This window comes from Choloepus didactylus, chromosome 5 (assembly GCF_015220235.1).
Source record: "Choloepus didactylus isolate mChoDid1 chromosome 5, mChoDid1.pri, whole genome shotgun sequence".
In the NCBI taxonomy this organism is placed as follows: domain Eukaryota; kingdom Metazoa; phylum Chordata; class Mammalia; order Pilosa; family Megalonychidae; genus Choloepus; species Choloepus didactylus.
This window is the reverse complement of record NC_051311.1, coordinates 64,208,178-64,234,157: the sequence shown is the minus strand read 5'-3', so window position 1 is coordinate 64,234,157 and position 25,980 is coordinate 64,208,178. Positions and strand designations below refer to the sequence as shown.

The 25,980-nt window shown below is 47.7% G+C and overlaps 2 protein-coding genes across 2 annotated transcripts in view; one reads left to right on the top strand and one right to left on the bottom strand.

Annotated features, from left to right (window-relative positions):
* SND1 (staphylococcal nuclease and tudor domain containing 1) overlaps positions 1 to 25,980 on the top strand; it is a 462,700-nt gene that overhangs the window by 394,877 nt on the left and 41,843 nt on the right. The window lies entirely within an intron of this gene.
* LRRC4 (leucine rich repeat containing 4) lies at positions 5,429 to 7,866 on the bottom strand. Its single transcript, XM_037836240.1, has 2 exons — positions 7,725 to 7,866; positions 5,429 to 7,541 (listed from the first exon to the last, which is right to left on the bottom strand). The coding sequence occupies exon 2, from the start codon at positions 7,439 to 7,441 to the stop codon at positions 5,486 to 5,488; it is 1,956 nt and encodes a 651-aa protein (XP_037692168.1). The 5' UTR covers positions 7,442 to 7,541; positions 7,725 to 7,866; the 3' UTR covers positions 5,429 to 5,485.

The window sequence follows — 25,980 nt, the reverse complement described above, 5'->3', positions numbered from 1 at the left end:
TTCTCCACCTGGGACCCTCCCCACCACCACCCCCTGACCCCTAATCCTGGTAAGGCTTTGTAAGCAAGGAGGATTTCATCACTGATCTTCTGATTAATAATGCTTTCATTCCACCCTGACAGAGAAACAGGGCTAAGTGGGAAAGACTCTAGGAAGCTTATCCTCTTAGTAAAGGACCAAGCTTGCTGGGGAGATTTTTCTTGTCCCAGGCCCAGCTTGTGTACCAGCAATAGCACATTCATTTTTTTCTGGTTCACCTCAAGGAAAGTAAGTCTATTTCTGGACTATGTGCCTTGGGCCAGCCATACAGCTCATTTAAAAAACCCCACAAGGCAGGGGTTTCCTGGGATGAAAAGTACAGCCTACCTTTACCATGGTGCCTAGGCTTACAGATGGTGCCATCCCTGACTTCTGGATAACCATCCTTCTTCTCTTGAATAGCTCAATAAGCATGTTCTGCCTTTGGATATGGACAGCAAAGTTCAACAAAAGAGATGGTAATGGGGGCTGGTCTACTGGTCTACAACCTTGTATATATGGTCAAATAAAAACTACCACCTGTATAGCATTTACTATATGTCAGGCACGTATACAAAAATGTGCTTTTATATATGTTGTGTGTATATATATATTTCAGTTGTCATAACCACCAATGAAGTGGTGAGGTAGATACTAATATTGTCAGATATCACAGATGAAGAAATTGAGGCAAAGAGAGGTTACTTATTTGTCCAAAGCTGTATGGCTAGTAAGTAATGGAGCAGGCATTCAGGTCAGGAAGACTGACTCCAGAGTCTATATTCACAAGCACTCTGCTACACTGCCTTGAAGATATGTATGTTTTACTGATCTAGTTCCTGAAGCCCTTATCCCTGCTCCAAGGAAGTAATTTACTTCATTCTAATTTAAAGAGAAGATGAAAACAACCCTAACCCACTGACCAAACCACTCTTCCCTCTGCCGGGGAGAAGAGTGCTGTCTGAATGGTTGGAGACCAAGAGAGGTGCTTTGAGCCAAGAGACGCCTTGCAGTTTAGCTGAGGCAGGATTTAGAAATGGCGTGAACAGTGCCTGCATTAGCCGATGGCATGGAGTGCTGAGTGCCCGCAGAGGAGGTAAAATCAGACATATGTTTGGATATAAGTGTTCTCTCTCTCTTTTTTTCCTCTCCTCTAATTTTAAGCCCCTGCTGCTTTGTTGCAATAAAATTTTGGAGCCTTAATTGTGGACCCGGGCCTCCTGAGGTAGAAGCCTGGGGTGAGTGAGGCCCACTTAGCCCTCTCCCAGTCTCTCCCCATCACAACTAAAGGAAACCAAAGCTCTCCACTCATTGCCATGGACTCTGGCCCTCTACCCCGTCAACAATAGGAATTGTCTTACGGGGACTGCCTGCCACATCGTTCCATGCAGCACCCAGCAACTTGCTGGCCTGGATTTGTGTTAAACAGCCACGATAAAGCTAATGTCTCCAAGCCTTAGAAACTAGCCCATATACCTCCACCTTCCTTGATAAGAGGATGCAGCATTATACTGAAGGGTAAATAAAGGCTCTTGAGCAGATTATGGGAATTGCAACCACAGCATGGCACTTAAAGAGCTAGAGTAGATACAGTGGAGTAGAGGAGTTAAAGAGCCCCCCAATATTCTCATCATTGAGCCAAGTAAGCAGAAACCACTCCACTTGGGAGAACTTGCTGTGCTTGGTACTTTAAGAAATCTGTCAGTCTTCTGCTCTGCAAATCTTCCAAGGTCGAGGTTGGGAGGAGGCCAAGCCCCCTTTCCCACTGTGACCACTCAGCCTTATCTACTTCACCCTATCCCCCGTCACAGTCACCTTCTGTGGGATCCTGCAGTTTCTCCTCCCACGGGGCCTAAGAATCAGGAAGCTTTTGTGTACAGTCCTGAGTGAGACTCCGACCCCTTAGTGAGCCACGTGTGAAGCCCCTGTGTTCAGAGCTCTGATGAGGCCTTAGAGGGCAGTAGAAGTGGTTCTGAGGGAGACTGGACAGCACTAAGGGGAAGAAAAAAAAGAAAACTCAGAAGGTACCTGTAGGAAGGTTCCATTTTAATTGCACATTGGCAAGGAAGGAAATGTGTTCCCGATGGCCAATTTGACTTGAGAGTAAAGACACCTGGATGTTGGTCCCACCTCTTCCACTAACAAGCTGTGTGACCTTGGATATGTCTTTCAGTTTCTCTGGGGCTCAGTTTCCTTAACTGTAAAATGTGAAGGGATTAGACTAAATGATTTTTCACAGCCTTTAAAAATTTCTGTAATGAAAATTCTCTAACTCCATATAATCATCAGCAGAGTCTTTCCCTTTAACATGTTGCTATAACAACCCCCCTGAAGTGCTGCCAGCCCATATTCCATTCCCCCATAACAACACTATAGCGTGGCCAGGCCCTACATGAGTCCCTATCCAGCATTCAGGGCTGTACTCTCAGTGCTCATGGGAATCCCTGAAAAGCTGTCAAGTACATGCTATGGAGGAGGATATACTCAACATCAGTCTCCCTCAATTCCTTTGGGGGGTTCCTTCTGGAGAGCACTTCTCCCTCAGATTCCAAGGCCTGACTATGTTCAGCACCCAGGACGAATGCAAGGCCAACCCAGCCCTAGGAGCATTTGTTCTTAGGACCCTTTCCCAGGATTGTTTTAGGTCCCTTTGTCTACCTCTCCTCTGAGACCTTTGTTCAGCTAAGGCCCCTTTATCAGTCCAGTGCTTACTACATAGTTCCGTGACTGCCCAGATAGTTGTCGAAACAGAAATAACAGGAGAGTGAGTCCACATCCCCTGTTTCTGAAGCAGCAACTTCGTTATCTTCAGTAATTGCCTCTGAATGTGAGGAGGCTGTTCTGAGGAGCCCGAGTGGAGTCTTGTAGAACTTGTAAAGTGGATAATTTTTCGCTTTTTCAACTGGTCCTAGCCAAGTCTCACCCTTGACTCTGCTGCAGTTTTCTTTTTATTAGGGGTAGGGTGGTAAAGGAGAGTGCAGAGGGGATGTTTATTTAGTGCCCAGACACTTGAGTGGCAGTTTATTATAAGCAGTTGCCCATGTACACCTGCTGCCACAACTGCTGATACCCAAAAATGATGTATATACCCAGGAGTTTTAAGAATTGGCCCTTACTTAGCCTTTCTTTAACTGCAGCAAAGTGCTGCCTGCCTCCCTCTCCCTCTTCAGTATCAGAGAACTCACACCCACTCAGTCCCGATTCCCTGCATTAGTATGAATACTAGCACTGAAGAAACGCAGGGCACCAGTTCCTGCAGCCTCCTTGGACGTCATTACTCAGTAAGTGTCAGGAGACAGACACCTACCACCACCAAGACATGTTTGACTATTTAGCACCCAGAGACAGAAGCAACACTGCCTATGGGAAATGTAAGCCAAAGTACATTATTGCAGACCTCCTAAATTCGGGTCCCCCCAGGTCCTTGGGGTGAGCCGGTGCTGCCTGACCAGCAGCTTCTGCTGAGGTGGCATTTAACTTCTGGCCAAGTCCCAGGAGCTGAGGCTGACCCATTTCCTCTGCTTTTCTGGGGCACAGGGAATATGGTTAAACCCCCCAACAAAGCCAGGGACTAACACACTTAGCTCATGAAAGATGTACTGGAATTGGGGTGCTTTTATTTAAAAGCTAAGGAAAGGTTGTTAACAGCTTTAGTATGTTCCCATAGTTCTTTTAAAAATTTAACATTGTCTTCCCCTCCCACTTTATCTCACCCCTCCCTTCCCTTTTTTTTACCTTCTTTAAATAGAAATTACTTGGTTGATGCTTATGAGAACTATAGATACAGGGTCTTATTCAATTTAACCCTTTGGGGACATTGAATTAAAAACTGAACAATATTTATTAAAATACAAAAATACACTTTTCTCACATTACAATCAGTGTTCTTTTGTTGGCATTCCCCAATCCCCCCACCCATCCCAACCCCTTTCAAATCTGAACCCTTTATTTTTTGTTAAAGCTAAAATAATAAATGAAAGAAGTTACATCATTAAATGGACTAGAATAACAAGAGATATCTGCCTTCCCCACCCATGCCCATCCGTTCTGTTCTGCCTCCTCCTGAGGCAGGCCTGGGAGAGGGTGCCTTCCCTCACTGTGCTCCATTCAACAGGACTCCCTGCAGAACTCACTCATGGGTGCATGTGGGTCACTTTTGTTTTAACTGTGGGTTTCACATTTTTTGTGAACCATCCTAGTTGAGAAAGGCACCATTACTTTAAATAAGCCTTTTTGTCTCTCCTTTTTCTTCTCTACTCATGTTCTGCTCCCACCTTATCACTACAACCAGTTGACATCAGCTGTAATAATCCCTAATGAATCAGCATTTAGAATAGTCACCAAATCACAAGCACGAGAAAAGCTTCCACTCCCCTAAGTTCCCCAATCCCAGCCTCTCTTCCCTCTCCACCTTAAAACAAACAAAACCTTTTTAAAAAATCATAAAATGCCGTCTGTATCTATACGCATTTGTCAGATACCTGGAACAACAGGTGGACATGGTACAATGCTAATTTACGGCCTCCTGTAAATACATTCTCTCTGCTTCTACTCTCCCTTCCCATCCTCTCCCTGTTGCCGCACCCCTTCAGGGGCCTCCTCCTTCTCAAGGGAAACCCTGAATACACACATGCCTCGCACAGAGTGGGTTAAGCCCAACTGCAGGAATCTGGTGCAATGTGAAAGCATTTGACTTAGAGCTACGCCGCTCCCTTCCTTCTCTCCTCCTTCCTAAAGCGCTGTGTCAGGCGAGGCACACGCATGTCCCAGCGCACAAACCAAGGAGGCTTCTGCACATGGACACACAGACTCGGCCCCTTTAAGGATTCGTTTGAATTTTGGTGATTTTTCTGTTTAAAATACATTATAGATCTATCTTCCCCCTGGTCTCTGAAGAAAAAAAAATTGTTGGCTCTCAACATTTTGGCACAATACAAATTCTTGGTGCTTTTTTTTTGTATTTCTTTTTTAAATAAGATAAATCTGCAAAGTCAGCTCTCAGCTTAGGAAAGACATCTGTAGAAATGGGTATTTTCCTGTATCCTATGAAGCATCTTCTAAAAAAACGATAGAATCAATCTATCCCTCCTCCCCCCACCCCCGGGCAGCCCTCAGCCCACCTCTTTAGTGATGTTTGTTGTTGTTGCTGTTTTAGTTTATCTTAGCAGTTTCAACCTTATACCAGAAGTCCTTCTGGCAGCAGAGCAAGTTGACGTGTGGCTTCTACCCCACAATGTTCCCAAGATTCCCCCTCCCCTCCCTTTAAATAGAACTTACAAGTTAGAAAATAGTTGTGTTTTGATTTTTTGTTTTTAAATTTTAATATAATCTGTTTCTTTTACCAGCCCATAGATTTTAATATATAAGCATATACAAGAAAAAGTCTCTCCCCACTCTGTACAAAAGTTGCTTTTTTTTTTTTTTGTGCATTCTATTGCATTTTATAAGTTTTTGGGGGGAGGGGGAGTCATATTTGAGTTTCCTGTACCTTGTCCTTGGTATGGGTCTGAATTATATAAGGTTCAGAGATAGTGGTGACTGTGGGGTGCAGAGAGTTCCCCAGGCTGTTTTCTGTCCAGTGGGCCCCATGTGCTGGTTTGTAGGTGTTGTAGTTAATATGGTCATGAATTGTGGGCAGCACTACCGCCCCCTCACCTGATACACCGGATGGAGCCGCCGTTGCTGCTGTGGATGCCGCCGCCGGGATGTCTTCATCCACCTGGATAATCTCAACTGTCCGGGCAGCTGTGACTGTACTCCGCTGCTGGTGTCGTTTCCGAAGTTTATAGAAGACAATCAACATGGCGGCAGCTAGCAGAGTCACTGCCACAAAGCAGCCAATGATGATCTTGGTGGTCTTCATGACCTCATCCAGGCTGGTCTGTACCTTGCCATTTTCTGCCGTGGGTACCACCACCTGCTTGGGCACACGGGTGGTCTGAATGAGCACCGTGGTAGAGGTGGTGTACGCCGGCTGGTAACCAGTGGACGTGGTAGGTGCAGGTTTGTACTTGCGGGTGGTGTCCTCAGGCGAGATCTCGGTGGTCTCCACTGTGACTGTGGTAAAGAAGCTGTAGTTGGAGGTGTTGAGCTCGGCCGTGCTCACGTTGAGGTAGGCCGAGGCATTGGAGTTGCCTGCCACGTTGGTCACCATGCACGTGTATACCCCAGTGTCTGAGAGCAGCACATGGGAAAAGTTCAAGGTGCCATCATTGAGGACAGAGATCCGTGGGTGACGGGAGGCATGGCTGAGCACTGTTCCATTGGGCAGCAGCCACTTCACGGAGGACATAGGGGGAGTCCGACACTTTAGTTCTGCCATCCGACCCTCAGAGATGTTGAGGTCCCGAGGTGCATCCATGATGAAGGGGGCGGAGCACTGGAAAGAGGCCTGGTCCACCTCTACCAGGTAGCGGCCTCGCATGTGCATGGGAGCATGACAACGGCCACAGCAGGTGGAGTTAGTGGGTATGTACTCCCGTAGCCACCAGGCTAGCCACAGGATGTCACAATCACAGTTCCAAGGATTGTGGTGCAGGTGCAACTCCACCAGATACCTCAGTGGGGTGAAGAGGTCATGGGGCAAAGAGGAGAGGTTATTGTGAGCCAAATTGAGTTCTACAAGCGAGGCCAGCCCATCAAAAGCATTCCGCTCAATCGAGCTGACCTGTGAGTTCATGACCCATAGCTTCTTGAGGGAACTTAGGCCATGGAAGGAGCCAGGCCTGATCTCAGGGAAGTGGTTCCCTGACATCTCCAGCTCTTCCAGCCCCACCAGGGGGGTGAGATTGGGCATATCTTTAATGTTGCACATGCCCAAGTTCAGGTACTTGAGGTTGAACAGTCCCTCAAAAGCCCCCTCAGAGATATACTCCAGCTTCTTGAGCTCCCCCAAGTCCAGGCGCATGAGGGAGGGCACCCGGTTAAAGGCATACGAGGGGATGCTTTCTATGGGGTTGTTGCGGAGCCAGAGCTCCCGCAGCTTGGACAGGTACTCAAAGGCCCCACTTGGGATGACTGTCAGCCAGTTGTCGAACAGCTCCAAGGTGTTGAGGCTGGCCAGGCCGTTGAAGGCCCCCACCTCGATCTGTCGGATGGAGTTCCTGCCCAGTTGCAGGACCTCCAGGTGGTGGAGGTGTCGGAAGGTGTCAGCCTGGATCATCTGGATATTGTTTTCCATGAGGTTGAGGTACCGGGTGTTGGAGGGAATACCCTGAGGGACCTCCGAGAGGCCCCGGCGGGTGCACACCACCTTGCTGAACTGGTTACTGCAGGAGCAGACGGAAGGGCAGTTCTGGGGCCCGGCTGAAGCAGCAGCAGCGATGGCTGCACACAGAATCCACACTTGCGCTGTGAGGTAGACGACGGGGAGCAGGACGGCATTCCAGGTGTGGTGCACAGTTACCTGCCACAAGAGCTTCATGGTGTGGCACGTTCATAATTCACCATCGCCTGGGATTTTGGCTCGGAAAGGAGAACCAGCCCTACCCCGGCTTAAGTGAGCTAGGAGCTCCTCTTTCCATCTGGGGAAGGAGGTGGGGAGGGGGCGATTAGAGAGAGGGAGCAGATCAGCCAGGGGGAAAAAAATCATGCCAAACTCAAGAGAGGACCCTCCTCTCCCGGCCCTCCCCAAAGGCAAGCCTTCAGAACGCTCAGACTTTCTCTCCCACGCTGTAACCATCCCCACCCAATTCGCTGTCACCTACCTCGAAAGGAAGGAAGGAAGGAAGGAATTGGCGTGGGGTCCTTACGCTTTCTCCACAGGAGCTGGGCACATCGCTTCCATGCTTACTTCTTAGTTTTTATTAACAAAAGGGGGGAGTAGTGGGGACAGGGAGAGCAGGGGAGGGGAAGGGAGGGGTGGGGGAGACAAAATGGCTTCTAGTAAATCCCGAGCAGGATACGGCGAGCCGCGGAGTTGAGGCGCACCCGGGCGAGCCAAGGCCCGGCGGGCTATGCAGGTGCATGCCCCCCCCTCGGCCCGGGGAGCGGCGCCACCAGCGCTTCCCTGCTTTGTCCTTGGACCTTGGCACTGGCTTGCACTAGCCTAGAGGGAAGACGCTTCATCGCCAAAGTGTGCCTCCGGCGCCCCCAGCCCGCTCCCTCCACCGAGGGGAGTGAGGGGGCGCCTCGGAGCCTCCCAGGCCGCGCTCCCTCGGTCGGGCCGCTCCTGGGCTGGCGGCGGCCGAGCGCAGTCGTTTGCTCGTGGTGCTGCGAGGGTTAAGAAGGGAGGTGTTCGCGGCTCCTTCGCCCTCCCCAGACACACACCCCCTTTTTTTTCCTCGCCTCTTCTCTTAAGGGTTAAAAGGGGGAAAACTGGGCTGAGTTTTCCAGTCCGCCGTTTTCTGCCGTGAGGAGCAATAATCCGTCCAGTCCCCAGAGGGGCAGCGGCGTGAAGGGAGCGCCGGGACCCGGTCCACTGCCCGAAGAAGCGCACGGCGGCAAGGGTTGTGCCCGCACCCGCAGGCCCTTTCAGGGAGTCCGGGGGCGGGCGCGGGTCCGGCGGCGGCGGCAGCAGCCTCCGGCGACGCGCAGCCACCCGCTGCCACCCGCGGCTCCCGGGCCCGCGACGGGCCGCCGGCTCTGTCTTTGTACGAAGGGAGCGAGTTCGAGGCTTCGGCTCCTGGCGCCTTCAGTGGCCCGGCTGCCCGCGGACTGCTGCAGCGGCCCGAGCGCCGGCGGCGGCGGCGGCGTGAGCAGCGGGGGTCGCAACTGCGGGAGACGCTCCGGAGCCCGGGAACATGGTCCCCGCTTCCTAGCGGCGGCGGCGGCGGCGGCAGCAGCGGGCCCCCTGCGCTCCGCGCCCACGGTCTCCTCCTCGCGCCGGGCTCGCGGTGTTGCAGGCAGCAGCCACGCAGACTGCTCTCTCATCCTTTTGTCCTTCAGTCTGAACGTGAATGTACTGCTGACGCATACTGTTCTGGGGAGAAGATTAGCGTGATGCAGTGCTCTTATGTATTAACACCGCTCCCCCTCCGCTGCCTTCCCTCGAGGGGTTAACGCCGGGGGCTTCCAGCGCCCCGCGCCGCGCCGGCTCGGGAGCTCCGCGCCTCCGTCTGACTTCCTTCCTCCTTTCCTTCCTTTCCTTCCTTCCTCTCCCCCACCCCCCACCCCCCTCCCCAGGCTGCTTCCTCCCTGCCCCCTCTAGATGAGGGGAGCAGGGCCGGGTGCGAGCGGGCGAGCGAGCCGGAGTGAGCGTCAAGTGAGGGGCCGCGCGCAAGTCGCAGGCGTTCGCAGCTATTTTGGTCGGGTCGGAGGGAGCCGCTGGGTGGCCGCTGATAGGCTGGAACCCGCGCGGGGCTGCAGCAGGAGGGACCTGCGCCGGTCCCCGCCCTCCGCTCCGCACCCGGGCGCCGGGCGTTCTCGCATTCTGGGCGAGGTGGGCTCAGGGGCCAGGAAGCCGGAGGCGCGGCGGCCCGCGGCAGGACTGCTGCAGTTGGCCGGCCTCCCGCCCGGACCGCGTCATCCTCACCCCCGCCGAGTGCTGACGGGGTGCCTCGCCGCGCGGCCCGGGCCGCGTACTCGGAGTTCGGAGATGTACGGTGGGGACGCGGGGGCGGCGGGGGCTGCCTGGAGCTGCCTGGAGCCAGAAAACCGGGAGTCCCGGCTTAGCGAGCAGCCCTGCTACACACAGATGTCTATCCTTCCCGTCCCTTCCCCTCCTTCGCAGATTTCCTCACCCCTCTTTGGCTTTAAATAATAGTTGTTTTTTTAAAAGAGGTTTGCGGGGGAGGGAAAACTGTGGAAGGAAAGACCAAGCGCGAGGAGCAGGGGCACTGACAACCTGGGACAGCACAGCGGCGGGCTGAAAGGATTGAGGTGAACTCCCAGAACCCATGGCTCAACCCATTCATTCATGGAGCTGCAGCCGCCGCCTCCCGCTCTTCGTGGTCCTGTACCCTCCCTTTGCTTGCCCTCCCCTGCGTCTAGAAAATGGGAGGGGCGCTTCTTAAGCCTTCCCTCAGTCCCGGGGGCTTCACCAGCCCCTCTTTCTTGCAGGGACTCCCTGAGAACTGCGTAACAATCTGGAGTTTTGCTGCGAGGCGAGTCCTTGAGCTTGTCTCTGGTTAAACGAGACCCTGGGGCATTTGACAAACCACTGTGGGAGAAAGGACTTTTCCCACCCTGGGGAAGATTTCTCCTTTCTCTACCCGATTGGGGTGGGGTGGGGAGGGCTAAGCCCTGGAACACCCATCCAGTGTTATATGGCATGTTAGATGGAATCGATTTAGTACCCCTTCCTTTCAAGGCACTCTGCACCCCACTCCCATCTCTAATAAGGGTGCTTGTTAAACCCTTATCACCTACATATGGGATATTGCTTAAATACCAGAGGTCCTGGATTTCTCGGCTCTCTGTATTCTACCACACTTAGATCTCAGCCTTGTCTGCTGCCCCATAATGTGAACCTTTTGTTAAATATGCTATGGAATTCTTGAAGTCCTGGAAACTTCCAGTGTAGGCAAGTTGGAGTTCCCATTCTCCAACTTTATTATTGCAATCAAATAATAACAACACTAACAGTTAATATTGAACCCTTAATCTGTGTGTACCACATTAATCATCCCAACAATCTTACCCATATTATAAATGGGTTAGATATGTTGTCTAGAGTCACATAGTAAGTGGTAGAGCTGGGATTTGAAACCAGGGAGAGCTCAGATGTCTAGGAGCTTGGGCATGGAAGTGATCCCCAGAGTTTCTCCACCTCAACAGTCATTTACTGGGGTGTTCATCCACTAAGTGCTGTCTACTAGACCAAGGTCTTACGTATCTGTTCTCATTTAATCTTCATTTACCCAGTGAAGTAATTACCATAATTGTCTCTATTTTACAGATGCAGGTTCATACAGGCAAATAACTTGCTCAAGGTCATATACCCAGAAGGCAACAGCCAGCATTTCAATCCAGGTCTTTAACCCCAAGTCCAGTGTTTACATCACTATAACAGAAACATCCACTGTCTCTACTCTTGCTAGAGTAAATGGTAGAGGCAAGGAGGGGGAGAAGACAGCATCAAAGTTCATTGAATGGTCCATGAAAGATCATAAAATGAAAGGTGGTTTGGGAGGGACTGAAAAAAGAAAAGCATCTTTTATTTAACTTGTTTCACTCACAATGACTGATCAAGAAAAAGAATGAGTGAAATAGAGGTAAGTCGAACCCTGATACTAAGGTTTAGTTCCATCTGAACTCATGAGCGGCTCATTTGGCTTTCTTGACAGGAGCTCCATCCGCATGTCCTCATCTTCAGCCAGGACACTCCCCTCTTGTAGACCCAGGAAAGGTGAACCTAGTCTGACAGGGATCTCTGGAAGAGAATCAGAAACTTGCTAGTGAGAGATTCCTCCATGCCACAGCATGAGTTGTGCCAGAGGACACCCTTGTCCAGGTTTGGATGGCATGCTAGAGTATGGCTACCCTCCCTCCTCAGGCAAAAGAAAGGCTCTGTCTGGCCCTGTTGGTTCAGCTCCAGGCCCAGCAAATGAAAGAGTCTGCCCTCATCCTATGAGGGTAGGTGAAAGGGTGGGCTGACGTGGGTCAAACCAGTGTGTAGTAATGAGATTGTCTCTCAGTAAATTTTTGTGGCTGACGTTGACGGAGGTGGATTATGCTCAAGTTCTGTGCAGCCCATGAAGTTTTAGGGGACCTGCTTCACCCTGTGTAGGCTAGGTGGGCTAGGAGAGCACCATTCAAGGTATCCGCTGGGCTAAAGAGGATGCTGTGGGGCCATCCCAGCACAGCCCTTCTGAACTGAAAGTGGCACCATCACCTCCAAACCTGGTAATTCAAGTACCATTTTGCCATGGTCTGTTGCTCCACACAGCCTCTGTTTCTGACTTCTCCCTCAGTTTAGAGTGGTGCCACTAAGGAATAAAAAGGAAAGAGGAAGGAAAAAAACGCTGGGTTGAGAATGTTTACACTTGCTATGCCCAGTGAGATTGCTGTGATAAAGCCGGAGACAACTGAAGAAGCCAACAGTGATGGGGCAAGGCCTGTGTCAACAGCTTAGTATTGTAAAATGAGCCCTGCACTAAGATTGTGATATTTGAGTTCTAGTCCCCATTCTGCCACTCATTAGACATGACAAATCTTAAAACAGCTCTGTATTTCAGTTATAAAATTAAGGAAATGGACTAGAAAGCTTGTTTCAGCTCTTATATTCCATGATTCCAGCCCCTTCTCAGATACATAGCTCCGTGCAGAAGGTTGATCCTTTGGGATAGTTGCCAGATGTTGGAAATGAGCCATGAAGTTGAGGAAAGAATGCTTCTTTCAGTTACTCTACAGAGCTCCACAGTGCCAGAGTAGAGCAGATCACACTGTTTTCCCAGCTACTAAAAAGACTCATAGATCACAGAATGTTAAAGGTAAAAAGGACCTTGGAGATCACCTGAACGTAACCTCTCATTTTACAGATGAAGTAAATGAAGCTCAGAGAAGCAGAGTGACTTACCTAAAGTCACATGACTGATATCAGAGTCTGCCCCTTCTGAGCTCAGCCCCTTGGTCAAAATGACAATATATTTATCCAGTTGATGTTTAAACCTGGTGCTTGACAGACGTTTCCAAATGTCTGTCTTCTGTGGTCTTGTATGTAGGTGCTATAATTAGACTTTACTTGACTGGGATAAAGGTAGGTCTTCAATAGAGCCATTCTGTCATTCAAAGTGACTGTGGCTCCCTAATAGGAACTGGAAGAAATGGTCATCCTGGGACTGAGGACTACCTGACCCAGCCTGGATAATTGGGCTCCTGGTAGGCTGGCATACTAGACCATGCATGTGTGAGGCATTATCCTGAGCAGCCACTAGATGTCCATAATGCCTCATAGGGTTTGCCAGGCATGCGCAATCTTTGGCACTGGACTGTTTTGCCTCCAGTGGACTTTTGGGTCCCTTAAGGTAGGTTCATCAGTGGCAGGAAGATCACATGCTCCCTGAAGCTCTGGTTCCCATTTGCAGTATCGTTCGGCTGCCAAACCCCCACTCAAGTACCTTTTCCATTTTTTTACTGTTTTATACTGCTGTTTGAGCTAAGAAAAGAATAGGAGCAAAGAAGAAAAAGGGATTTGAGAAACAGAAGAAAAAACATCAGAATGGAAATTGCCCTTCACAAAGGGATGACACCGGTAGATTGGCGAATTAGTAAAAACAAAACAGTGTAAAAAATGGTCTACGTAGAAATGCTCATCTCCTCCTACTCAAGGCAGTGAACATATCATGTATGTATGTGTATGTGTGTTCTGGGGGCATGGGTAGTATAGTCAGTCTCTCACTCACATCTACCCACATGTGCAAATACCCTTCCAGGGTCAACTGGTCATGTCATTTGTTTAATAAATAAAGTCGCCCTTGCAAAAGAGGATTCTTTTTCTTGCCTGTGATCCCCTTGCAAGGCTGTGGCTGTGCCGTTACTACCCATAGCCGCAGAGGGTATGGATTTTATTGGAGCCCAATGATTCAGGGCGACACAGCCATTCTAGAGTTACCCACTCTTCTAGTACCCCCAGAATCTCTGTTCTTTTCCCATAGGGACTCGGCTCTTAAGTGAAAAGAAAGTGGACAAAAAAATCACTTCCCCTGTAGGTCCAATCCAGAGCAATTTCCAAAACCTCAGCTAAGAAAGGACAAGATGCTCAATAAGAATAGCAAAGAACTACAGAATGGAAGGGCCTTTCTGTCTCCTGAGGTGAGTTCCCCAGGGCTTGCAGTTTCACTGTGGGCTGTCAGGTCTTCATGAAAGGAGAAACTTCCCACCTACCCCATTGTCTCCTCTTTTGGAATAGCCATTTGGTACCCTTTCTAGCCACAACCACCTTTATGGTCAAACAGGCCAGAGGAGCCCAGCCAGGAGCCTTGAAAATGTCCACCCTGCAGGTGCACTGGCCTGTCACAGGCCCTGTTGTTTATCAGTCCCTCTAATGGCCTGCGTACATCACTGAGAACAATGATGCTAGTAGCAGCATTTACTAGGGTGTTGATAGATGCTTGGCACTGTGCTAAGCACGTTAACATATTAAATCCTCAACAGTTCTGTGAGGTGGGTACCATTAGAGTCCCCATTTTGCAGCTTTCTCAGAATCATGAACAAATGATTTCCCAAGACCCCTGCAACAAATAACTACATGATAGGTAGCTTAAAACAGCAGAAGTGTATGTTCTCACAGTTCTGGAAGCTAAAATTCAAAATCTAACAGGGCCACGCTCCCTCAGGGGCTATAGGAGAGAATCCATTCCTTGCCTTTTCCAACTTCGGTGGTTTCCTGGACTTATGGCGAATCATTCCAATCTCTTACCTCCGTCATCTCGTTGCCGCCACCTCTTCTGTCTGACTCTCTTCTGTGTGTCTGTGAAAACAATCTCCTTATCTCAGTATCCTTAATTAATTACATCTGCAAAAACCCTTTTTTCCAAATCACCACTACTGGGGATTAATGTGTAGACATATCTTTTTTTCTTTTCTTCTTTTTCCCTTTTTTCCTTTTTTTGGTGGTGGTGGGGGGGTCACCATTCAGCGTGCTATAGTGACAGAGCCAGGTTTCAATCTCCAGTCTGCCCAGAGTCTAAACCCTAAGCCACGTGATACCTGTGATGTGCCAGTTAAGAACAACCAAGCTGCTTACCTTGGCCTACAGGCCCTTAAGCATCAGTGCCCTTCCTACATTTCTGACCTCATATTTTATCAGTCTTCCTCCTCATTCCCTGTATTTCAGGTACAATGGTCTTTCTCCTGGAAGGAGAAGAAAGGAGTTGGTATTCCTCGTTAGGGCCTTCACACTCTCCTCTGCCTGTCATGTTCTCCCCCAACATCTTCAGCTAGCTGGCTCCTTCCTGAGCTTCCTCAGAGAAGTGTTCCATGACCAGTCAATCTAAAGTAGCCCCACCAATCACGGTCCACATCACCCAGTTTTATTTTCTTAATAACAATTACCATTATCTGAAATTATCTTGTTTTACCTATTTGTTTACTTGTTTATGACATGCACACCTCCAAGAGGTCTTTCCTGTCTTGTTTCCAATACCTAGATCATAGGAGTTCAATATTCATTGTATGAATTAATTATTTCAGAAGAAAGAAGACTGTTTTTAGATGGCCCAGGTGGTTAAGAGGTCAGGCCTTATTGGTATATTGCTAACCCTAACTCTGCTGTATATCTTTGAAAAGGTTGATGAAAAGTTACCAGCTTTTTCTTTTTTTTTTTTTAATACTGTGAAAATTAAGGAACATCGTAGCGATCTTAGAATTTTCTCCAGTTCTCAGTTTTAGCATTCCTAGCCCCTTGCTTACAGATTATGAATGAGAGTTTTGTAGCAGTATCCTAGAGACTCACAGGTTCTTGGCAGTTGTGAATGTGTGAGGAGTTAGCAGAAGAATAAGTATGAATATACAATATACATATCTGTGCTCATGTATACATATACCCGTCACTTTCAAATTTGCTGAAGTGCATTTTCTCCAAAGGGAGTGAAGGCTATTGAGTCTGAAATAGGGAACACCAGGACAGTAAGATCAAATGCTTTGAAAATGTCTGTGCCAACGCTCTTTGCTAATTAAAGAATGTTCGGAAAATTGCCACTAACAGCAGTAAAGGGCGCCCCATTACCTCGCTTTATGGAGAGCTGGGTAAATTTAAAGGCAGCTATAAATATCCCACTGAGTGCCTGAGCTATAGCACAGTGGGAGGCACCAGGCTGGGCAATGAGGAGCTCAGGGCTTCTGCTCCCTTCTGTCCAGGGGCCTTGTCTCTATTAGCTGTCAGTCCCCAAATTTTGCATGACTAAAGAACAAACAGCCCCATCCACAAACTCTTAATAAAACACTCAGGGAAAGACAAAGCAAACAGATGTGTGATGGGTTTGTTAGGGAATTCACACCACTTGAGTCCTTCTCCTGAGTTGTCATTGACTTTCTTTTCCTTTTACCTTGAGAGAAGATGTTTCTTCGTGCTGTGACTCCATTTGCCTTGAAACCAGATGGGTCCTTCCCTGTGTTTTCTTCTTGCATCTCTCCCATGGCCTCCAAGCCGTCATAATCCCTTTGGTTTGTACAGTGGTGCCATGTCAGCGCTGCCTTCTCTCTGCCAGTCTTCTTGATCTGTGTTTCAGTTGCTTTGTGTATCCACATCTCTGGCCATCAGGCTACCTAGCAGTTTGTTGTTTTAGTTTTATGCTGCCAGCCTTCAGCTATCTCTAGAGTTTCCTAGTTCCAGTTGGTATGACCTAAGTTCATTATTCAGTAATTTGGACTTCTTCTCTCAGAGTATTCATTTGTCTTATCTAATGAGTTCAGGGAGAGAAAGGAGACCCATAATGGAAGTGTGTCTCTCAGTTAGTGGTGTGACCATCCTCACAGACCATCCTTAAAGGTTGGTCTGACCCCATCTTTGAGCAAAAGGACAAGCTCATTACCCTTAGAGATGGAGGAAAGTGAAGCATTGGGAATGCCAGGAGAACACCAGCCTGGAGCTCACACCACTGGCTTCCCCATGAGTCATCAAATAACTGATGGGTGGGTTGGCTGACACCCAGGTTCCCGGGCCTGCATTCCTGTTGCATTATGGTGTGAGCCTCTAGCCTGCTCTTGTCCATGTTTTTAGATGTAACTCCATTGCAGATACTTCCAGTGGGAATCGCCTTTACACCTAGAGGAATTTGGGTTGGGAGAACATGAAATAAAGGAGCTAACACCCTTAGCTTCTCTCTCAGATGTGGAGAGAAGAACGGAATATCACCAATTTATTGGTTGGTTCATCTGTTCATATTCATATTCTCTTTTTCTTTACTTACTGTCTCTGTCACACAGAGTTCTGAATTTGGCCAGAACTAATAGATTTGTTTATTTATTTGATTTTTAACCAAGGGAACCATGACTACCTTCAGCCTTATTCTCCCTTACTGCAGAACCGCACCCCTTACCTGTGAACCCCTATTCTTCAGTTTCTGCCTCACTGCCAGCCAAGAATGCTAAGCACTATGCTCTTAGGAGCCAGTTATATTGGTCTGCTTTAGCTCTTTCTCTGAAGAACACCAGAATAAAATGGCTCTGTTTCTGGTGAGGAGTGCTGAAGCCCCAGGCTTTCTGGGGCTACCAGCTGGAGATCTGGGGGTCTCTTACCATGTTGCCTGGACACTAACAGCCTGCCTGGAGGAGACCTCATTCTGTATCACTTTTTTGGTGACTGGGGCCAGTTTTTTTGTTAGCTCGGTGAGGCTGATTGATTTGTATTCAGTGCACAAGCCCTGGGAAAAAAAAGAAAAAAAAAGCCTGTGAGGAGCCCTGCCAGCCAATAACTCTGAAAGGAATCTTTGTGTAATTGAGCAGTCTCTGAGCTGGACGAGGGCTCCCCTCCCATCCCCCAAGTGGCCTCTCTGGCCCAGCAACTTGGTGGTACTTTGAAGCTGGCACAGAGCCCTGGGGGATCCCTCCCCAAGAGACCATCTTGATATCCCAGACACATGGAGCAATTTGCCCTGGCTTCTGGCAGTCTGCCTCCAGATACCAGTCAGCGGGATCTATTCAAGACCGTGTATGTGTGTACACAAGAGACAGTAAGTGAACGAGAGGATATGAATGTGAGCAGACCAACCAACCAACACTTTGGGGACATTCTGATTCTCTAGTGGAAACCTCAGAGGCCTGAGACGGATGTGGCCTGCGGTCAACTCCCTGCTGCTGCTGCTCATCCCGCTGGATCACTCCGTCTTTCTCTCAGCCAGCAGGACCTTGCAGTGGCCTGAGCCTTTTTTATTTCCCAAGCAATTAAAGCAGTCTTTTGCTCCTATTGTCTGAAAATGGACAGAAATAAGACCCTCTGCTCCTGTGCATCTGGCAGCTGCAGTATAAAAGGTTTTTTTTCTCAACTTGAAGACCAAGAGGAACTCATGCTCTAACATGACACCAGGCACTTCTGGCTCCAGCGCCATGAGCAACAACAGCCCTGTATCCCATTGTCAATACCACTTAAGGAGTTGACTTTCTGTCAGCTTCTCTCTCAGTCTGAGTCTGTCTCTTTTAAAATGTTATTTGTTATTAATGAGTTTTCTGAACACATAACCTTGACTCACTTGCTTACTGCTGAACAAGACCATTCTGATTAAGTACTGTTTTCCAGGAAGGAAAAGAATTAAGTGGGTGTTGGAGAATTTTCTAAGGCTTTACACATGAGCCTAGAGGATAGTAGCACTGGCAAGGAAGATGGGGCTTTGTTCTTAGTCTTAGTCTAGGCTGCATCCCTTTGTGAGAGAAGCCACTGGAAGCCGTGGCACACCACAGCCACACCAGAGAGGTCGGCTGAAATCTCTGCAATCATGTGGTCCATGTCAGTGGTGACGCCAGGTCTCCCTGCCCACTCGTACTTCACTGCTGGGTTTCTCCTACTGACTTACTGTTGCCAGGGTGAAAACCCCCTTGGAATTTCACTTACCCTAATTAATTTGAATATATTAATCAAAGGCTTGATATCCAACCCTTTGGGCAAAAATATGACCAAAAATTAATGGTTACCCATATTTAGTCAGTCATAAATTATGTACCTGTACTATACATTGCAAAAGTTTGTCCATTAAGTAAGACAATATTGTAACCAGCCAAATACATTTTTGTTTGTTTTCATATTATTTTAGAAGTCTCTAGGAGAAATAGGACAGAGAAAATGTTTATGGGCCTGCAAAATGAGGTCTCCTGCAGTAGACTGTACTCAGCTTTTCCTGAGGAGCATTTGGTCCCCAAAAGGAACAAAGATGCAGCCCCAGTTGGGGACTCATCCACAGACTCACTGCTTTCACACCTAGATATTTGGAGAGGGACAAAAGCCAGGAAAATGTTTCCATTTGGCTGAAGAAAAAGAGTTTTTCCCAGCCCTGCCACACAGCTCTAGTGCCCAGTCGCCACACTTGGGTCAATGGCGCTTGTCGTTCACTTCTCCACTTGATGCAGGTGAGGAGCTTTGCAGCCCTGGCACGTAGCACAGGAAGATTTATTCAGGCCCCAACCACAAAGGGACAGGCAGGCTCCTGCAGACACAGGCTTTGTAGACAAGTGCAGCCCTGCCTGCTTCAGAGACCTTTGTCCCTGGTGTAGGTCAGATGAGCAGAAAATCTGAAACTAGTGACCTGAAAACTGGTTACCACAGAATTTTTGCCTGGGCACCATGCATGCACAACATGCTAATTTCAAAAATCCTTCCTTGCTCTCACCTTGCTGGCATCCGTCATTGTTTTTGTCACAGAGAAGATCATAAAAAGGGGTTTAGATTAAAGAGGCATATCTTCCCTGTCTCTTCTCTTCCCCCCACTTTTTATCCTTCCTGTCACTCCTACTCCCAAAACATACAATTTAAGAGAAATGGCAGGAAGGGACCTGTGATGACTTTGCTCTCATGCTTGGGGTATAATGGCCTTTTCCCATTTAGTCCTCTCTTTTTCCGGATAGTTTGTATGGAATAGAAAGAATTAATCTGTTTCTACATTGATGGGCCTCACTCATTCGTTGGCGTACATTTGTCTCTGACTCCTGTTAATGCCATTTGAGTTTCTAAAACCCTTATTTTGCAAATCCACTTGTGTCCCAGGTTTAGCTCCCAATTACAGGATTAGCAGAGATTATAGAGCTTGTCTGATGTCTTCTCCAAGCTTTCTACCAGATTTATAGCTGTGAAATGAGGAATTTGCACACTGATAAAGTGGAAACTAGAGGCAGAGATGGGCTGATTGGGGAGAAAAAGATCTCTTGTAAAGAGTTGGGATATTAGTGATCCTGAGATTTGGATCAGAACCAGATAAGAACCTGAAGACCTGGGCTTTCTATCTCTTGACTTCATAACTATATGACCGCCTATGCCCTCTATTCTAGACCGACTTTCAGTAAGACCCTGAGTTGGTGCCTCTTCTCCCCCACACCTGAGTCCTTGCATCATAATGGAGCTCTAACCCATACTCCAGCCCTCTGCTTAGAGCTCTGCTGTCCTCCACAGTCCCTATGGCCTCCATCTTGTCACTTCTCATTAGACAGCTCTTTTGCCCCACACTGAGGAGACAGAGAGGCTGAAAAAGGCAGAGATGGACTTGGGGCACAGAGCAACCCCTGCCACTCCTGCCCTGTGACTCAGAAATATTCAGGGATCCAGTCAATTGGTTTTATGATGGAGGGTTTAAAAAGACATGTAGTATAACTATAGTAAGAGCTCGTGAGTCACTTTAGACTATACGTATATTTTATGCTGCAAGTTATAGAAAACCAAGCAGCTTAAATCATGATAGTCACCATCTCACCTAAAGATACGTCAGCCCCAAGGTAGGGCAGCTCCAGCTCCAGGGTGGGTTGATTCAAAAGAAATGAGGCCCCAGGTCAGAATCAGTCTTCTAGGTTCTTTACATCTTTCTGTTCTCATTCTCTCAGCACAACCACAGTACTAGTCTTGGATATAAAAATTGGTCTTGGATATAAAAATGGTTGCCATAGCTCCAACCATTGCGTGCTCACACACTAGTCTCCAAAGGCAGAGGAAGAACAGTTTCTTTTTTATTTGTATCTCTTTTTAAAAGCAAATAAACCTTTCCCCCAAGCCTCCTGCTGAATTCCTCTTAAATCTTATTGTCCAAACTAGGATGACTTGCCCATCTTAAACCAATACGTGGGACCAAGGAAGGGAACACTACCCACCTCCCCGCCCCAGCCTAGTGGTTGGCTGAGACTAGGGATTTATAGTGGTCATGGATTTGGATGTAGAAAAAAATACATGTCTTTATTTTTACTTATCTGTAACTAAAATTTAGCATATTCTTTGAATATAAATGTAGGCAACAAATTATAGTAAAATTTATCACCAATGGAAATCACAAATATTTGACTTGTAGGCAAAATGTTTACTCTTGTCATTGCATTGAAATTACAGTGGTTTTTAGACCTGCTGCTAGATCTTATTTAGTGTGTTAATAAAAATATGTTTACTATATCCTGATTTGGGTGGGCTTTTACAAATATTTTAGTAGTTGTTTGTCAGTGTAATTGATTTCCTTTGCAAACCCGTGCATTTTATTTTAGGTATTTAAAGACATTATTCTATGAAGGGATCCGTGGGCCCTATGAGATTGCCAAGGGATTCATGGCACAAAGGGCAACTTAGACCAGCCTGCATTTACCTGAGCCACATACCGATAACTCAGAGAACCATGGTGGGGTGCTGCCTGCAGGGAGAAGGAAGGAGGAAATGGCTACTGAGCAGCAAACCAGTGAACCTTTACACAGAGCGTTTCCACAAGTGCAGGCAGCATAAGTCCCACCAAGGGGTCCTACCCTGCAATTGCCCAGCTATATTTAATCACATCAGTGTTTCCCAAACTTATACCACCCTCCTGCTTTTGCCAAACACAGGTACCCTCGATGTTGTTGTTTCCTTAATAATTTTCTTTAAATCACCTTTTTAAAAAAAATTTTTAAAAGGAAGCTTCATTAAATAGAAAAGCATCACTTACCATAAATAAAAGGAAACATTAAAAATAAATACAAAGAATTCAGAACAGTGTTACTGAATTCTGGCTAAACACTATTTGCCTGAAGTCTGCCCTTTCTTTCTTATTAAAGAGATGCTGAAGTCAGAGTAGCAGCAACAGAGACTTTCTCCTTAACATAATCAGAGAAGTTGAGAGATCATTGAAGAGGTTGTGACTCAGTTTGTGGTTCACAGTCATTTTGTGCCCTATCACTTGCCCACCTATTTCATCTCTTGGGTAACACAGATTTATAATAGTTTCTTCATCTGCCAGACTAGTGACCCCACCTGAAAAGGAAATAGGTTAATATGACTTATTTTTAGTAAACATGTCTTCTTTTAATAATCACCACTTTCATATTCTAAGGACTCACAAACTCTGTCTCAGCAGCAGGGCCTGGAATTCAGTCCAGGACAGACTTGAGGCTCCCTGGTCTGTGATGCACAGGCTTCACGCTCTTTCCCTTTCTTTGGCTGCTTTCTTTTCCACCCCACTCCTAAAGATCAGATTCCCAAAAGAGTACAGAATGTGATCCAGCAACTGCTGGTTAACTGATTGAACTTGGTGTTACTGAGGGGGACTTTGAGGGTAACGGAATTGGTCTTGGGGCCCTAGTTGCAGAGGCAACCCCTTTTGGCGCAGCCCCAAAGCTCAAAAAAGGCAAACTGGGTGAGCAGGGGCCTTAAAAGTCAGACTTCAGGAGACTGCTCCAGAGCAGCCTAGGCCCTGGTCCATGCAGGAGAGGAGCACATGGGAGGGTTGGACCAAGTGTGCAACTCCAGGGTGCCGAGCAAAGGATTGGAATCTGGGTGTTTGAGGGTGTTCTGGTTTGCTGTTGCTGCCGTTATGCAAAATACCAGAAGTGGTTTGGCTTTTATAAAGGAGATTGGTTAGGTTACAAAGTCACAATTCTGAGGCTCTAGAAGAGTCCAGATTAAGGTGTAAGCAAGATGATACCTTTGCTAAAGAAAGGCCGATGGCATCCAGAACACCTCTGTCAGCTGGGAAGGCACATGCGTGGTGTCTGCTAGTCCTTTGCTCCTAGTTGTGTTTCAGCTCCTCTCTCAGCTCCTGTGAGTCCTTGCTTCTTTCTCCCAGGGCATTTCTCTCTAAGCATCTGGGAGTCCTCTCTTAATTTTTCCAGGGCAAACTCTGGACTTCGTCTCTTAGCTTAGCATCTCCAACTTTCCTTCTGTCTGCATCTCCAAGTATCTCTAAGCATCAGCAAGCATCTGGGTCTATGTCGGTAGTGCTTAGCTTCCCTCTTAAATACTCCACTGAACTAATCAAGACCTACCCTGAATGGGCAGGGTTTACACCTCCACGGAAATAATTTAATCAAAGGTATCACCCACAGTGACAGAGTGATTGTGTCTTTATCTACTGTATGGATGAGTAGAAAAATGGGGATAAAAGCTAAAGGACAAATGGGGTGGGATGGGGGGATGATTTGGGTGTTCTTTTTTCACTTTTATTTTTTGTTCTTGTTCTGGTTCTTTCTGATGTAAGGAAAATGTTCAGAGATAGATTGTGGTGATGAACACATGACTATGTTATCATACCATGGACAGTGGATTGTAAACCATGGATGATTGTATGGTGTGTGAATGTATTTTAATAAAACTGAATTTAATTTAAAAAAAAAAGGTATCACCCACAGTTGGGTGAGTCACATCTCCATGGAAACACTCAATCAAAATGTTCTACCCAACAAGATTGGGTTAAAAGGTCATGACTTTTGTGGGGGACATAATATATCCAAACTGGCACAGAGAGCTGGAAGGAAGCTCAGAGATCAGAGCCTACCCCACCCCCCACACCCACCCCCACCCCAGTGGAGAGATGAGAAAGCACAAACCCAGAGAAGTTAAAGTGGCCCACCTTAAAGTCAGAGTGGCATAAAGTCGTGGCAAAGCTAAGACTAGAACCCAGAGGCCATGCTCCAGCCCTGAGCATTTTCCACTCTTAAATCATTTTCAGGAGAGAGACCCTTTCTCGCCCTGCTGCCCAAAGTGTTAAAATCAGGCTGAGGTGACTCCCACTCTTTTCCTCATCTTTCCCTTATTTCACTTGTCCTTGTTTCGCTCCTTGTCCCTTTTTGCTGTTTTTCCCTCTCCTTTCCTCACCAAAGCCTGTGAGGACAGGAAGAACACAGCCTTGAGTCCCTTGTGCTTGCCTGCGGCTCTGCTCCCCCTGAGCCCTCTCTTCTTATTCCTGGGGCATTTTAGGGCCTTGTGCTGAAGCTGTAGGAGAGGGGGTTCCTTTGTGCCCCATGGACTTTCCCTTTATGTAATGCTGTTGATTACAGGTATCCTTCATGATGGGGACAGAGGAAAAGAATGAGAAGGAAACAATACCCAGGAGGGCTTGGGGGGTGTACTTCTTCCTTCTTCCTCCTCCTTCCAACATGCAGAAGCTCTTACCTCCTCCCATAGAAATTATAGTCATGAGTTCTGAAGCTCTGCAAGTCTCTTCTTTCCCATTCTTATCTGGCCCTGCCTCTAGCCACAGAGCAAGTGAGAGGCAGAAGCTCCACAAGGGCCATCCCATAAACCTCAACCGATCAACCTCAACCGCAGCTGCAACTGCCAGGCCCAGATATAGACCTGGCAGAGATTTGTTTTGTTTTGTTTTAATTCGGGAAACCCTGTTGAGAAAGGCTGATACTTGCTGACTATGTTTTTGCAAAATTTTTCCTTGAGCTCTGTTAGTGATGTTCATGTTTACACACGGCGTGTGCCTTGCGGGCATTTGTGTGCATGTTGGTGTGTGAGTGTGTCCCCGGAACGCTTGCGAGCATGCCTCACGCATAACGCTTCGACTGAGATGCTTTTCTTAATGGTTTGAAACAACAAATGTTATTGTCTTTGAGTTAAGTGGTTCAATTAGCTCTGATTGGAAAGTGTGGGATGAACTGGGGAAACACCGCAGCCTGTTTGGTAACAGCCTTGGGAACGGAGGGAGGGAGGGAGGGAGGGAAGGTGTTGCCCCGGAAAACAGCTTTTCGGGGGAGCCTGGCCAGCTGCATAGCCAGGGGAGAGAGCTGCCAGAACCAGTTTCTGTTTCTTGGGGTAAGAGAGCAGAAAGCTATCAGGAGAGGGGTAACGTTGAGTTCTCAGGAGATGCAGGGTGTATGTGTATCATCCCTGCTGCTGTAAGAGATCCTCAGTTCTCCAGATAAAATATTAATCGCTCCTCCATGTGCCTCCTCCACCCCGCTGGTCTAGTGCAGTGCACTTGCAATTAGCAGAGAGACAATTCTCTCTCTGGCTTGCAGTTCCTTCTTCCACTGTTCACATGGGTGTTTTGTCAGTCTTTCTGTCCACCAGAGACCAGGACCTCTGGGGAGGTTAGCAGAGTTGCAGAGCCATGTTGCTCAGAGTTCCTTACAGGCAGGCTTAGATATTTGGGCTTATAGCCATGGGGGTAGATATGGGGTCAGGGCTCATACTCTTCAAAATCTCCCTGCCCTGTCTTCCCTCTTAATTACAGCTCACACACACCGACACACACCCCTTTTTGTTTTGTTTTGTTTTGTTTGCCACCCAAACAAGAGCAAAACTGGCATTGTTTCAACCCTCAGAATTTTTCCTTCTTTCCTTTTCCATCCAAATCTGAGTTTCAAAGTTCTGTGGAGGGCTCAGTGATGGATGTGTCACTCTGAACTTCCCTGGCTCCTCCCTGCATCTCTCTCCCAGCCCTTCTTCTTCACGGCTCCTCCTCTCACATCTTGCTCATTTCCCCAAGCTGCCCCCGGCCCTCCGAGGTCTCCTAAGGAGGTCAGGGTTTTTATAGGTACCATCATGACACAAGGCCCTCCAGTTGCCCACTTCCCTCCCTTCCTTTCTTCTCTGGTCCACCATGGCTGTAAGAACATTCACCTCCCCAACCACCACGTCTCAGGTTACTGGTAAGACCAGAGACTTTGAGGAGCACAGAGCCTAATGACTTGTCAGTGCAGCAGATGCCATAACGGTTAGCAGTAGGGACTCTGGAATCCAACAGACCTGCTTTTGAAGTCTGGCTCTGTCACTTACTAGCTGCATGGCCTTAGATCTAAGGCACTTAGCTCTTTAACCTTCAGCTTCCTTGTCCATAAAATGGGAGTGATAAAATTAAGTAGAGGTATATGAAGAAAGTTGCCAGAGAGCCCTGGAGTATGGGAAGGGATACAATGGTGAAGTCGAGGGAAGAGAATAGTGGATTTCTGGAGGAGACGTGAAGGTGAAAGAGGTTCTGAGCTGATATCCTGGGTTTGACAAAAAGAAAAATGGCTGAAGCTATGGAGACCATGGTAGACACACACACTGGAAAACGTCCCCAGAGGGCACTGCATTCTGTAGAAAGGAGAACTGACCTCAGCAGCCCCTTTTTTCCTAGATAGGTAGCCTCAGGTTATGCTGGCAGAACCAAGAGCACTGGATGTCTGTGGTGTGTTTGTAAAGGGAGCAATTAACAGAAAGAGACC